Source organism: Mytilus edulis, chromosome 13, assembly GCF_963676685.1.
Source record: "Mytilus edulis chromosome 13, xbMytEdul2.2, whole genome shotgun sequence".
In the NCBI taxonomy this organism is placed as follows: domain Eukaryota; kingdom Metazoa; phylum Mollusca; class Bivalvia; order Mytilida; family Mytilidae; genus Mytilus; species Mytilus edulis.
In genome coordinates this window covers 60798276-60814721 of record NC_092356.1, presented here as the reverse complement: position 1 = coordinate 60814721, position 16446 = coordinate 60798276, and the positions used below count along the sequence as shown (strand labels likewise).

Here is a 16446-nt window from a genome sequence, read left to right as displayed (position 1 = left end):
CTCATATTAAAATATAAAGAAGGATGAAATGAATTACATCAGTTTCATTCAAGAGTGAACATTACAATATAGCAACTAATTACATAACAATTAATTATGTAATAATTATATCATAATGAAATTATCACAATTATAACGATAAATCTTTCTTCTTTCTTTTGGTACCTCATTTTAAAATTTAAAGAAGGATGAAATGAATTACATCAGTTTAAAGTTGTCTGATTGGGTGTGCAAAAATCTTTGTATTGTGCTACCTTTATCAGTTATTTGTAAATTTATCTTTTGATGTGTACTCGCTGACAATGTGAGCATCAGTGGACTGGTTGTGATACAAAATATATCATGTCAGTCAACAGTGGAGATACGAATATGAAGTGCGTAAGGGTCAACTTTATTCACTAAAATCGCACATGAAGTTAACTCATCTTAGCTTTCACAAAGCGGTATTGTCTAACTGTTCGGATATCATAATAATCTAGGGACATTCTGCAGTTATTTGTGGCCCACATTTATATCTAGATCTGAGTTTCCACTGACAGTCGGAAATGTAAAATTGTCTGTTGATATTCAAATGTGTAATCTTTCTGTTTCGTGAGAAAAAAGTGCGTTATCTGTTCATTCACTATAAATCTTTGTCAGTTAGATTTTCGGAAAAATTTATAATAGTAAATGTTTGAATTTTTGCAATAACTGTTATATTGATATATAGCTCAATGGCCTTTTACCTCAACGTTCACGTTCATCGTTTAACCCACTTGATGCCGGTGGGACACATGCGTATGTCCACACCGGCTTTGGCAATTGCCGGGATGACACATATGTCCAAGTTTTTATTTATGCAAGCTTCTCATCATTTCTGTATCTCTTTCAAATAAAAGACCAAAGCTGAGCTTTTCCGTAAACTTCATACTCCTTGTTCAAACCTGTAAAATAAACTCAAGTGTCTTGACAAGATAAATCTCATTTTTAACAAGTTAATCATTTCAAATTAGTTAAAAATTTTACTAATAAAACTTTATCAAATCTGTGGATTCAAATCTTATCAAACTACACTAAGTGAAAAAAACAACAACATATGAACAATGAAGAAATGTGATTAATCGTGATATTACATCATCTTAGGTATAGTCAAAATGGGGAAGCGCAGTCAATAATTATTCATTTTATATTCTGTACGCTGGGGAACGCACTGTGACAAAAATTAAAATGGAGTTAAAACAGCTTATGACGTCATGTGTGATTTGCCGTGTTTCTCTTTTTGCATAGTTCTTTTAATTATTTCTAAATACAAATTAAAAGTATAAAAAAGTCTTTTATACTAAATTTTTCACGGTAAAATAAAACTTATTGCTTTAAAATTAAAGATAATGTCTACACACAATGAATATCATGTACCGATTGAGTACCTAGGAATTTTATATAAAATACCTAACATTAATTATGCCTGTAAAACCTTATAAACCTAATTGGAATGCAAAACCACAAACTTCAACAAACTAATAGTCCGAAATAAACAACCTTTTAAACAGACTCGATGCTTTTCACAGGTAACATTATAGACAATCAATTGTTTATTTCTAATGAAAAACTGTTAAACATATTTTTTTGAATTTTAACAGTTTTCTCTGAAAATATACCTCATGCATCGCAACAGCTTGGATATAAATGTTACAAAATGTTTCATTTGAAATAATAATGTTGTTTGTTACAATTTAACTTTTGACTTTTTGAATTAAATGGTGAAATGGTATGTAATGTATCGGGTAGATTAAGTTGTCCAAGCTGTTGCGATGCCTGAGGTATATTTTCAGAGAAAACCTTTTGAGTATGATAAACACCAAAACAAATTATAAAAAAAGAAGGAAAAAACTTTTAAACTGGATCTTATATGGAAAGTTTCAACACAGCTGATAATATACGAATTAAGCATTAAATAACTTGAAAAGTACATTTTTGTCCGTGGTATACTTTGCAAATTCTAGGCGTCACCATAGACCAATGTTATTTTCATTTTCCAACAATGCTTTACCATTTAAGATAAGGTTCTTCGTATCGTCAATGCTGTCCTGGTTAATCTTTTTATAACATTAACGGTACCATTTTATGCACCAGTTGTGCATTTCGACAATAAGTGTCTTTTCGGTGATGCTCGGTATGAAAGTATATGTAATCCTTAAACTTAGAATAATTTCCAAAATTTTGTAACAGCAAATTTTAATAACATAATAAACGTATTGTCATGCTAGTTTGGAACAAGGGGCTACTTGGCTGGTGATACATGCGGGGACTAACAGTCCAACAACAGAAGTATCGACACAGTGTTAGTAATACCATAAACGATTCAAATTGTGGTTGACCAGATGAGCCTTATATGTTAACTAGTTTCATCTTAAGCAAGTTTTTGGGATGTTCAGTTTATTACTACTTAGTTTTTATTTTTGTTCCTAAAGCACGTTTTACTGAGCGTGTGCTTGTCTTATTGAAGTTATTTGACTACAAGAATTTTTTCATTTAGATGTTAATGTCTTTGTGACATTTTAGTTTTGACTTTTTGAACTAAGTCGTTATAGGGTATCTAATGAATCTGCTAAATAACGTTGATAATAGACATGAAAAATGATCTTTAAGAGAGAGTAGGAGTTTCAACACAGATGATAAAAACGTGAATTAATGAGTACACAACTCGAAAAAATACCTTTCATCTTTGCACATTGCAGAGTCTGAGAGTCAACTCAAGACCAATTTTATATTCATTTTCCAACAATGCTATCCAATTTGAGTAAGATGTTTTGTTTCTAAATTTTTTTTTCTGATACTTTATCTAGATATGTTTGTATCATCATCATTCAAGACTTAGACAAGTTCCAAAATAGACTCTGATGTCATACTTGGTTTATTACAATGTTTTACATTTCCTTTAAGGTGATCAGGTGGTACTGTTTAATATGGATGTTCTTATTAGCACTTTGCCTGCCTTTTAAGGTAATCATAAGTAAATATATTTTGAGACAGAATTTTCTTATACTTAGCCAAAATGAGGATTTTACTATGCTCTTTTCAAAAATATAATAAAAAGAATGGGTCACCGTGCTATTTTTCAAGCTATGAGTCGTTGAAAATTGCCTAAATTTGGTTAGATTGTTCATGGAAAAACACATTTGTGTGCATAAAAAAAAAACTATGAGATAGAATTTTGAAATAAATTGTGAAAAGATTTTATAATATATTTGTAATATATTTTAAGAAAATAAAAAGAAAAAATGGTGTCACCGAACTTGTTTTCTTGCTATAAATAAAAAGAAAATATTTCCCTATCAGTCCAGTATAATTTTTTTACTAAAAGAGTTATCTTCCCTTAAATGGCTCATTTGAAAAAAATGATGATTCTAAAAGCAAAAATAATTATATTTGTTTAAGTATTTTGAATTATACAATAAATTACCAAGTTTTCTTTATATTATTAAATAGTCTAACCTTTAAATTGCAAATCTGTCTTCAAATTTGCAGATTTAGTCAAATAACTAGACCGATTTTTTACTGTGATTGTACAACCCAAGATGGCGGTATACCATGTATCTACCTTAATCGTTATTTGAAAGGTTTATGTCTTTTGCGACAATTTAATTTTTGACTTTTTGAACTAAATTGTAAAAGGGTATGTAGGAAATCTGCTAAATACATTTGAAAAAAAACATTACTCATAATCTTATATAGCTTAAGTAGAAGTTTCCTGACGGCTGACAATATATGAACTAAGCATAAGACAACTTGAAAAGTACTTTTTTTGATCGCTATTGCATTTGGGATTAGGTTCTTCTCAATTTCACTTTTCTATTTTCGTTTGTTTATTTGTACTATCTACTTGCAAGACTTTGACAAAAGAAAAGGAAATCCAGAAAAAGTTATTTCGACAGTTTATAAAGTGGTTTTTTTTCCTTCATTTTTATGCATATTCTGTATACCGCGTATTGCACCCAGGGCTTTCCATTTATATTCATATCAAGTAGATATTTCAATATCTCAACCTTGATTTTTCTTTGCTCAATCGATTTACCAGATTTGAATATCAAACCTGATTTTATAACTACCTACACATCACATTTGCATGGCAGCCGCAAAGAATAGAGCGAGCTTATACACCAACAACTTTTTGTATTAACTGTATTTTAAAAATTTAATTCTCCGACAATATGATGGTGTGTGTCGAATACATTCCCCTATTGCAATAAATCAATTTTTATATTTGCAAAATCGAAATTCCAACCTAACGAAGGTATACTCAGGGAAACAGGAAAATCTTTCTTCAGAAAAAGGACCAGAAGATATTTAAAAAAAAAGATTTTACGGAAAATTGGAAGTATGAGCACTTATAACCTAGCAAAACCAATTATGGTTTTATCTACATATGTTTATAATTCTGTCTTTATTTTAAAGCATGAGTACAAACAACATTTAGAACATATAAAATTTGTATGATAATTTGACACTTATTGCTTTCGTAGACTAATATCTGTAGTTTTGCTTGTCGGGTGATGCATTTATAGTAGGAGACGCTTTCATGTCGACAAATCAGGGGTTGAAGTCATAACACTTTACTCAGTGCTTGGAGCACAAAAATCAATCTCGAAACATGAAATCCAGCATTTTGATTGGTTGATTTTCGAGTACGAGTACAAAAAACTGACTCGAAAGTTTTACGACCGCAATGCCTGCTAATTTTGGAGTTCATGCTATTCCTAAAGTGTTTGTTTGTAAACACTTGATTTGGCTTATGAATCTATTTATTTATGAACAATGGCACACTGCTGGTGTCTTCATTTCTAGAAAACGAACAGAAGGGACAAAAGTAGTTGTAGAAGGATCATAGTAATTAGTATATACATTTAACATGTATATCCATTTCTCTTAATTTGTTTCGTATTTTGTGTTCATGTTGATCTCTTTTTCCTGTGTGATTGTGAGGAAAAAATGCCTTCTAGTCTGCCTTGTATTTTCAATGACAAATGCAGAAATTGTATAATTGAAAAGGTGTCACGACTAGTATACAAAACTGTAAGATGTCCGAATATCGATGTTTTAATGAAAAGCTTGAAATCTATAACTTCATGCATCACTAGTAAACAGGCATACGTGACAACTGAAAAAGTTTGAATAGTCACGTTAATTAAAGGGGGCTGTTTGATAATTTGGATCTACATGATATACCCACTTACGACCTACATTCGATTTAATTTACAGTTTTTCCTTAATAAAAACAAAAACTAAAATGACAGAAAACAAGGTTCGAATGAATTCTTGATCATCTTGCCTATTTTCCAAGTGTTTAGCACTTGAAAACAAATTTTTACACATGCATTTTATCTATCCATCGCCAGGACACACAACCTATCTGTCTGATCCGAATATATATTTTTTTTATTCCAGAAATAAATAAGTAACCGCTCAACACTCTTGATTTAATTGCCATATTTAATACCGAAAGAGTACTTTCCTTAACACATAATCAATTAACCTACCTAAGAAATAATCCTCCATGTCATGCCAATACGGTGCGTCTCCTACCACATAATGATTTACCTGCAAAGTTCCGTGTGAAGCAGATTTACACCTGCACATTTACTTAGCTAATCTGCTCTATGTCATATCATGATTGTGCTTACATTACCAAATACTTGGTTTAACTGCTCCATTGACATGTATGGAAGGTGCTTACCCTACATCATACCTATTTACCAATCCATTTTCAAGTCATGATGGTGTTTAGCTTACCACATATTGGTTTACCTGCTCCATTGCCATGCATTGATGGTGTTTACCTTACAACATACTTGGTTTAACTGCTCCATTGTTATGTCATGATGTTGTTAACATTACCACATACTTTTTATACCTGCTCCATTGTTATGTCATGATGTTGTTAACATTACCACATACTTTTTATACTTGCTCCATTGTTATGTCATGATGTTTTTAACATTACCACATACTTTTTATACCTGCTCCATTGTTATGTCATGATGTTTTTAACATTACCACATACTTTTTATACCTGCTCCATTGTTGTCATGATAGTGGTTACCTGGCCACATGTTGATTTGTATGCTCTATTGTCATGTCATGATGGTGCTTACCTGACCACATAGTTGGTTTACCTGTTCCATTGTCATGTCATGATGGTTACCTGATCACATACATGGTTTACCGGATTCATGGTCATTTCATGATGGTGCTTACCTTACCACATACTTGATTCACCTGTTTATTGTCATGTCAGAAAGGTGCTTACTCTATGACATGCTTGATGTAATTGTCATTTGTCATGAAAGTAAAATACTCATTATTCGACATACCCGATTTACCTGTCTATTGTCATGTAAGAAAGGAATTTGCCCAACCACATATTTGGTTTGATTTCTCTCTTATCACAAAGAAAATTAGATATCCCACCATTAATTTGCTGTCACATATTTGTACGATGATAATTTTACACCATACAACCTCCTTAAGCCAACACGGATATTACCAAACAATGCACTTTACGTCTTGTCATGAACAAGGATAGGACTAACAATACTTTATTTTCTTGCGTAGTACCACGAAGAAACTTAATCACGGAGTTCATGCGACTGTCATTCTTTGGGAAAGAACTTTCTTGTCACGAAATAGCAATGCTTGTCTCATATCAGAAAGGAGCTAACCTCGTTACACCCTTTATGTCGCTAGAAGGGACAAAAGTAGTTGTTGAAGGGATCATAGTAATTAGTATATACATTTAACATGTATATCCATTTCTCTTAATTTGTTTCGTATTTTGTGTTCATGTTGATCTCTTTTTCCTGTGTGTTTTTGAGGAAAAATTGCCTTCTTGTCTGTCTTGTATTTTCAATGACAAATGCAGAAATTGTATAATTGAATAGGTGTCACGAATATTATACAAAACTGTAAGATGTCCGAATATCGATGTTTTAATGAAAAGCTTGAAATCTTTAACTTAATGCATCACTAGTAAAAAGGCATACGTGACAACTGAAAAAGTTTGAATAGTCACGTTAATTAAAGGGGGCGAATTGATAATTTGGATCTACATGATATACCCACGTACGACCTACATTCGATTTAATTTACAGTTTTTCCTTAATAAAAATAGAAACCAAAATGACAGAAAACAAAGTTCGAATGAATTCTTGATCATCTTGCCTATTTTCCAAGTGTTTAGCACTTGCAAACTAATTTTTACACATGCATTTTATCTATCCATCGCCAGGACACAGCACCTAACTGTCTGATCCGAATATATATTTTTTTTTATTCCAGAAATAAATAAGTAACCGCTCAACACTCTTGATTTAATTGCCATATTTAATATCGAAAGAGTACTTTCCTTAACACATAATCATTTAACCTACCTAAGAAATAATCCTCCATGTCATGCAAATACGGTGCGTCTCCTACCACATAATGATTTACCTGCAAAGTTCCGTGTAAAGCAGATTAACACCTGCACACATACTTAGCTAATCTGCTCTATTTCATGTCATGATGGTGCTTACATTACCACATACTTGGTTTAACTGCTCCATTGACATGTTTGGAAGGTGCTTACCCTACATCATACCTATTTACCAATCCATTTTCAAGTCATGATGGTGTTTAGCTTACCACATATTGGTTTACCTGTTCCATTGCCATGCATTGATGGTGTTTACCTTACAACATACTTGGTTTAACTGCTCCATTGTTATGTCATGATGTTGTTAACATTACCAAATACTTTTTATACCTGCTCCATTGTTATGTCATGATGTTTTTAACATTACCACATACTTTTTATACCTGCTCCATTGTTATGTCATGATGTTTTTAACATTACCACATACTTTTTATACCTGCTCCATTGTTATGTCATGATAGTGGTTACCTGGCCACATGTTGATTTTTCTGCTCTATTGTCAAGTCATGATGGTGCTTACCTGACCACATAGTTGGTTTACCTGTTCCATTGTCATGTCATGATGGTTACCTGATCGCATACATGGTTTATCGGATTCGTGGTCATTTCATGATGGTGCTTACCTTACCACATACTTGATTCACCTGTGTATTGTCATGTCAGAAAGGTGCTTACTCTATGACATGCTTGATGTAATAGTCATTTGTCATGAAAGTAAAATACTCATTATTCGACATACCCGATTTACCTGTCTATTGTCATGTTAGAAAGGAACTTGCCCAACCACATATTTGTTTTGGTTTCTCGCTTGTCAAAAAGAAAATGAAATATCCCACCACTAATTTGCTGTCACATATTTGTACGATGATAATTTTACACCATACAACCTCCTTAAGCCAACACGGATATTACCAAACAATGCACTTTACGTCTTGTCATGAACAAGGATAGGACTAACAATACTTTATTTTCTTGCGTAGTGCCATGAAGAAATTTAATCACGGAGTTCATGCGACTGTCATTCTTTGGGAAAGAACTTTCTTGTCACGAAATAGCAATGCTTGTCTCATATCAGAAAGGAGCTAACCTCGTTACACCCTTTATGTCGCTATCGTACATTTGTATTTAATTTGACCTTTTAAATGTTCTGATTAAAGCGCTAATTATATGTCTAGTGTATATTAAAGCATGTCTGGTGGGCAAAATCAAAAGCCTACAATTTTTATAGTTTTAAAATGCTAGTTAGAAGATGACGCAATCATTACGACCATCATTTACTGTATAATGCTTGTCCATGTAATGTTAGATCTGGGTTTGAGTTTACGCGAATATTTTTTGTCTCTAAAATTTTGATTTATATATTCTTTATAGAAAAGCGAGATGTCAAGGTCGCAACAACTGTTGTCTCTATTGTATCCTTCAGTTGTTATGATTTTTATTGCATTTTAATAGACAAGAGTAGGTCTATTTGCTACTTCTTACTGCAGTTTTAGATTTGTGTATATAGTATAAATAAGAAGATGTGGTATTAGGCATTTCTCCATCTTAGTTCCAATGTTTGAAAAGTTAACAAATATAGGTCAAAGTACGGTCTTCAACAAGGAGCCTTGACTCATACCAAAAAGCAAGCTATAAAAGGCCCTAAAATTGTATGTATGAAAATGACACTGAACAGAGTAGGGCTAGAAATCATTTTGTTCTGGATTTCAATAAAATGCAAATCGTGACGTTATTTTTATGTTCCGTTAAAAGTTTTTAAATTTCAATTATATTGTCCGTAATTTTCCTCTTTTTGCGTTAATTTAAAAAGAGTGTCAAACATTCTCTATAATTCATTTATGCTACTTGATTTTATGCTTTATCTGTTATAATTGCACATTTACACCTGAGATTTAAAACATGCCATTAGATCCTTACTGATTTGGCAGTTTCAATGGATACGTTCTCGTCAATGAAAATAAGAGTTTATGAATTTAGTGCGTCAAAGAGTCTTTCTACATTTGTCTTTATCAGGAATGTTCTGACTAAAAGAAGATTTTTGTTCCCTTTCAGACGAACCAGCTGCAGCAAAGTTGGAAACCTGTAAAGGGATTGGAATGTTCGCTAATCCTGCCATGGATATATGGTGTCAAATTGTTTGTCCTCAAGGATTTTGTCCGCCATCTCACTGTGAATGTAAGACATTTTGAATTTTTTTTTTTAATCCTGGATGAGGTAAACTATAGTTAATGCAGTTGGTAATATGACAGAATATTTTTACAGAATCATTATTATATTTACACTTAATTTCCATAAATGGATACTAACTGATTTTTGTTATTCAGTAACTGCAAATACTGTTTCCTTTAGAAACTTGTAATTTAAATTGAAGAATGAACTATTTTTTGTTTGCTTCATATTTATGATAACTCAAGCATTAACACCTGCAAAGAAAGGCCGCAAACCATTAGTTTACCTTAGATTTGAAGAAAAGCGCACGCTAAAACTTATAAATCTTGTATTATTACTCAAATCAAATCAATTAAAATTAATATATAGATTTGGATAACGCTATGAATACATAAACATGTATATTTTCTTTGGTTACATCTTCTGACATCAGACTCGGGTTGTTGTCTCTTTGACACATTCCCCATTTCCATTCTCAATTTTATGTGAGTGTATGTTTATTTTCTATTGTCGTTAGTTTTTTTAGGATAAGTAAAAAAGCTCTTTGTTTTCATTTTACATTTCATCTAGCATGTATCAGCATTTAAAAAGATTCTAGCAGTCTTTTGTAACTGTGAAAATAACGGATCCTTTCACTTCAAACACAAGCTTATATTTGAATCCTGTTTCAGTCTTGCAAGTCACTAATATTTACTTCTATATTTTACAAACTAGGTGGAGTAGTTATCCAAACAACTACATCAACTACGGAAAGTACCCATACTGCTGCAGGTATGCTTGCATTTTTATGAATAGTCTTTTTGCATGTCAAAGTTCAAAGAGAAGGTATATTTTTCCTTGGACAAATAAACTTATATTGACATTTGTTTAATTCTTATTTAGCTTGGTATCTTTGATCTGTTTTAGCTGAACAATGCAATGCATATATTGGATTAATCAATGTCATTAACAACAACTTAATTCATTTCTTCTTGATTTGGGAAATTATAAAATGAAAGTATATTTTACTATGTTTACCGCGATCAAGCTGCATATATAATTCAACTTTATCAGGCCTATATAAGATTAAAATGAAACATAGACAAGCCAGAGTAAGATTTGTAGATTTTCATTTATCTTTTTTTAGGCGCAGATTTGTATTCCGCCAATGCCATGAATGGTATTATGTGTTCAGTTTGTAACCAACAACCAAAATATTCAGACTGTTCTACGAAATATTGCAGTCTATATAATCAAAGTGAGTAAAAAAAAGATAGTAAATTTGTACACACTAATAATGGAAACTATAAACTTAGTTCATATTTTATCGTAAAGTATTGTATTGAATATATGTTAGAGTGCCATGTGTCTGTCTTCAAATATGTGTATATTCCCTAGTGTCCTGCTAAGTTATAACAGTTAAATCTGCTGCCCTTTGTGCAGATTCAAATTTATGTTTCCCCCTTTAGATTTGTGTCCCTTGACGTCTTACATGAATCTCAAATGTATGATCCTTTGTTTATTCAAATCTGTTTCCTTTGATTAAATATACTGTCTGTAATGTGACTTGACTTTGAACAACCACATACAGGATGTATTGGGTAAATACACCCAACCCTTATTTATATCTATGTTCGTTGTGTTACAACAGATTATTAGAAATTATTCCGTAAGTAACAAATACTGTAATGTTTGTCCCAGTGGACATAATAGTACAGAATATTACATGGCACCTCTTTAAGAGAGAAAATTCAGACATTAAGTATTAAATGGTTGTCGAAAAGGCAATATACTCAATTGTAGACTCCAACTAAACTGCGTTGGCTTAAAAAAAGCAAAATAGCAAATCTACCGAACTCAAATTCAAAACGGAAAGTCTTTCATCAAAACAAAAATTAAAAGCTTAAATGCAACATTAGAATTTAAAAAGGTTCATATTACTGGCTTGATTAGGGCACAAACCATGTACATACTAATATTTAATATACAAACATAACTATCAGTCAGTGAATTCCGCAATTGGGAAAACGAAACATTTTCTCATTAAACTTGCACAAAACTTTAATTAAGAAACGGAGATTTGGTTACAAATGTTTTTATTTTAATATTTATTAATATTTTGAAACTTTATTTTAAGACCCCAATTAGAAATAACATGCATAAATTGATCACATCTTTCGATCAAACTGACTTCTGAGTAACTGGCAAATCACAGAATAAACATGTACTGTTAATCGAAATTATATTATAGCATGTTTTTCTACAGTGTGTAAAATCTATTTTTACTTTTACCGTTGACCTTCGATATATTTTTGACAACAAAAAATCTACTCGAAGTTGTTTTGAAAATTATGACTTATACCAAGACGTCAGTGCATGAGCACGGACATAGATTTGTGACGACGTCTATGACTCAATATAGAAATAGACATAGATTTGAGAAAAGGACTTTAATTTGAGACTGAACTTTAAAAACGCAAACAGCATTTGATATTTTTGTTTACCGAATCATGATTGATCTGCATATATCTACAAGTCATGCTTACTATTCCTCTGATCATAAATTGTTCAAATAAGGCCTTTGAATAAGTGTAATTATTTTCTTTCGAAGTGTGAAAAATTTGTTTGAAGTTTTTGATAAATTGCTTTCATATATTGATGATTTGAATCTGTTTATAGTTTTGATTTTTCTACCTTATATACCACTTTGCATCATATTCTTGTTTAGTAAAAATTCATACATCTTATTAAATTGGCATGTAAAACTTCAAAGTGCGAATATATATATTCAAACTCTTTTAGGTCATTTTTTAAGTAACAAAATGACATTTGCCTCATTTTGAACACGGTATATGAACAAATAGTTGACTGTGTAAAAAAGTCAAACTTGATATTTCTTTTGATTCATTGGATAATTGAGTAGTTCACTTATATATTCGTCTTCACTGATATGATGAGTTAAGATCAACACAAATTCAGAGGCATCCATTAGAGTTAACAACAGTCGAAAACCCTAATCAAAACATTTGATACTGATATGATGAGTTAAGATCAACACAAATTCAGAGGCATCCATTAGAGTTAACAACAGTCAAAAACCCTAATCAAAACATTTGATACTGATATGATGAGTTAAGATCAACACAAATTCAGAGGCATCCATTAGAGTTAACAACAGTCAAAAACCCTAATCAAAACATTTGATACTGATATGATGAGTTAAGATCAACACAAATTCAGAGGCATCCATTAGAGTTAACAACAGTCAAAAACCCTAATCAAAACATTTGATACTGATATGTGAGTTAAGATCAACACAAATTCAGAGGCATCCATTAGAGTTAACAACAGTCGAAAACCCTAATCAAAACACTTGATTGTGGTGACTCTGCAAATCAAACTCTTCTATGTAAGCTTGTGTCGTTATTATATATAGAACATGTACATTTGTAATTTATTATTTTGCAGATTTAGAAGAACCACAAGATTCTTTCAGTAAGATTTAATTTCCACTACTACTACTATTTCAGTTCATTTGAGTTCCAGTTACTTTCAAAATGATTCATTAATAATCGAAACGGTATATGTGTTATCTGATTTTTTATTATATACTAAGAAGAACATTCTAGTGAAGTGTATATGAAATACATTCAATGACAATCAATATTGATTAAACCATCTATGATATTTATATCAAGCACGGTCTCAAATGCTTAATTAAAACTCTATTATGTATGATGTCAAGTCATCGATTTGAAGCACATGATACACAAATCAAATTTCAAACAATATAATCCCTCGATCAAAGGTCTTATGATTATATTTGGGTCGGGTTGATACGCGTGTGACATTGAAAAAACATATGATATTATCTATTTATCCCCTTTGGCATAATTTCAGATAAAATATTCAGCTACTCCTCAGAAATGTTCTGCCAACTAGCAACTACAAAAGGGGATACAAATTTACAGAAGATCTTTTGTAAGTATAATGTATATTGTTGATCTCAGATAAAAAGGTAAAACAAAAAATGTGAAATCAGAAAGTTCTAATATAACATCTTATATCAAAGAGAGGCGAAGTAATCACAGAAGAAGGAAATACACTTACAACGCTTTGGCTAAAAAGAAATAAAAGTATAACGTCTAACAGATAAAAAAGTACACAAAACACAACAGAGAAGACTAAAGACTGGGCGATACGAACCCCATATTTAAGGGGGGGGGGGTATCTCAGGTGCTCTAAGAGGATAAGCAAATCAAACTGTACACGAGACAGAATCTATTATATTGTAGTGGCTATCAGAACGATAAACAAAACACTGCTGTACACGATAGCAAATTCTATTGTATTGCAGTGGATATCAGAACGATAAAAAAACTCTGCTGTACACGATAGCAAGTTCTATTGTATTGCAGTGGATATCAGAACGATAAACAAAACTTTGCTGTACACGATAGCAAATTCTATTGTATTGCAGTGGCTATCAGAACGATAAACAAAATTCTGCTGTACACGATAGCAAATTATATTATATTGCAGTGGCTATCAGAACGATAAACAAAACTTTGCTGTACACGATAGCAAATTCTATTGTATTGCAGTAGATATCAGAACGATAAACAAAACTTTGCTGTACACGATAGCAAATTCTGTTGTATTGCAGTTGATATCAGAACAATAAACAAAACTTTGCTGTACACGATAGCAAATTCTATTGTATTGCAGTGGATATCAGAACGATAAACAAAACTTTGCTGTAAACGATAGCAAATTCTATTGTATTGCAGTGGATATCAGAACAATAAACAAAACTTTGCTGTACACGATAGCAAATTCCATTGTATTGCAGTGGCTATCAGAACGATAAAAAAAAACTCTGCTGTACACGATAGCAAATTCTATTGTATTGCAGTGGATATCAGAACAATAAACAAAACTTTGCTGTACACGATAGCAAATTCTATTGTATTGCAATGGATATCAGAACGATAAACAAAACTTTGCTGTAAACGATAGCAAATTCTATTGTATTGCAGTGGATATCAGAACGATAAACAAAACTCTGCTGTACACGATAGCAAATTCTATTGTATTGCAGTGGCTATCAGAACGATAAACAAAACTCTGCTGTAAACGATAGAAAATTCTATTATATTGTAGTGGCTATCAGAACGATAAACAAAACTCTGCTGTACACGATAGCAAATTCTATTGTATTGCAGTGGCTATCAGAACGATAAACAAAACTTTGCTGTACACGATAGCAAATTCTATTATATTGCAGTGGCTATCAGAACGATAAACAAAACTCTGCTGTACACGATAGCAAATTCTATTGTATTGCAGTGGCTATCAGAACGATAAACAAAACTCTGCTGTACACGATAGCAAATTATATTATATTGTAGTGGCTATCAGAACGATAAACAAAACTCTGTTGTACACGATAACAAATTCTATTGTATTGTAGTGGCTATCAGAACGATAAACAAAATTCTGCTGTACACGATTGCAAATTATATTGTATTGCAGTGGTACATGTTGCCTTCGTTATCACACTCTTTTATCGTCAATCGATTAAGCAGAAGTAATAGATATCCCAGATCAAAACCTAATGTACACTTGTACTACAGTGACTATCGGAAAGGTAGATAAAACTCTGCTTTTAACGATTACAAAATATTTTGTATTGCAGTGGCTATCGGAACCGTAAACAGAGCTCTGCTGTACACGATAACAAAATATTTTTATTGCAATGTCTATCGGAACCATAGACAGAGCTCTACTGTATACGATTACAAAATAAGTTGCATTGCAGTGGCTATCGGAACCGTGGACAGAGCTCTGCTGTAATCGATAACAAAATATTTTGTATTGCAGTGGCTATCAGAACCGTAAACAGAGCTCTGCTGTACACGATTACAAAATATTTTGCATTGCAGTGGCTATCGGAACCATAGACAGAGCTCTGTTGTACTCGATTACAAAATATTTTGTAATGCAGAGACTTTCGGAACCGTAGACAGAGCTCTGCTGTACACGCTAGCAACACAGTTGATCTGAAATTCAATCGCGATCAAAGACCGTAGTGAATCCGCAGTGAGGAACGTAGGTTCGTTATATAGATTAATAACCATTTTTATTGTAACTGGTTTCTAATTGTATTGTAGGTGATGGTGATCAAGCCGTCATTCTATCAGAGTTGGAATCGGTCATGTGTACAGCTTGTCAAAATGTTGGTAATGGAGCAGGATGTGACGCGTACTGTGTGTCTTAATGTTTACTTTAAGATATTAAACACCATACATACGTCAAATAAACAATCGTTTTCTTTTCTTGAACTGGCTAACAGATAATTTATTTCAGTTGCAATTAGTGTTTAACGGTCTAAAGTTACTGTGTTATTTATTTTTTATTCAGTGATAACAATTAATTAAACATATTTGGAATTTTATTTAATAAGACAAAAAAGGATTTAACAAAGAAAATTGAGTTCCAAATAAAGATTAAAATGAACTTCAATGTTTGGAATCTGTCTTGGTTTCGTTCGTGTTTTTCTTTCTTGTGATATATGTCTACAAAAGAAGTTATTAAAGGACATTTTTTTTTATGTTTGTTCGTCATACATTTCACAGGTACTACTCAAACAAAAGATTGACTTTATATTTGGCAGCTTGATTGTGAAGTGTTATAACTGGCGAGCTCTTTACAGATCTATCAGACACGTTCTTCCCGTCTAACAATATTCTTTTCCATTACTACTAAACAGAACAAATTCTGGCTGCAATTTGAAAGTGTGAAAGTGTTTATAAAGATTGAATGAGCGTGTTTCTGATATCATGGGA

The 16446-nt window shown here is 32.0% G+C and overlaps 1 protein-coding gene across 1 annotated transcript in view; it reads left to right on the top strand.

Moving 5' to 3' along the window:
* LOC139500017 (uncharacterized) overlaps positions 1 to 15924 on the top strand; it is a 44316-nt gene extending 28392 nt beyond the window's left edge. The window contains exons 14-19 of the mRNA XM_071288711.1: positions 9503 to 9625; positions 10334 to 10390; positions 10746 to 10856; positions 13067 to 13093; positions 13499 to 13579; positions 15772 to 15924. Of these exons, the coding sequence (XP_071144812.1) occupies positions 9503 to 9625; positions 10334 to 10390; positions 10746 to 10856; positions 13067 to 13093; positions 13499 to 13579; positions 15772 to 15878 (506 nt within the window). The 3' untranslated portion in view covers positions 15879 to 15924. The remainder of the gene's footprint in view (positions 1 to 9502; positions 9626 to 10333; positions 10391 to 10745; positions 10857 to 13066; positions 13094 to 13498; positions 13580 to 15771) is intronic.
* Positions 15925 to 16446: the final 522 nt, after the last annotated feature.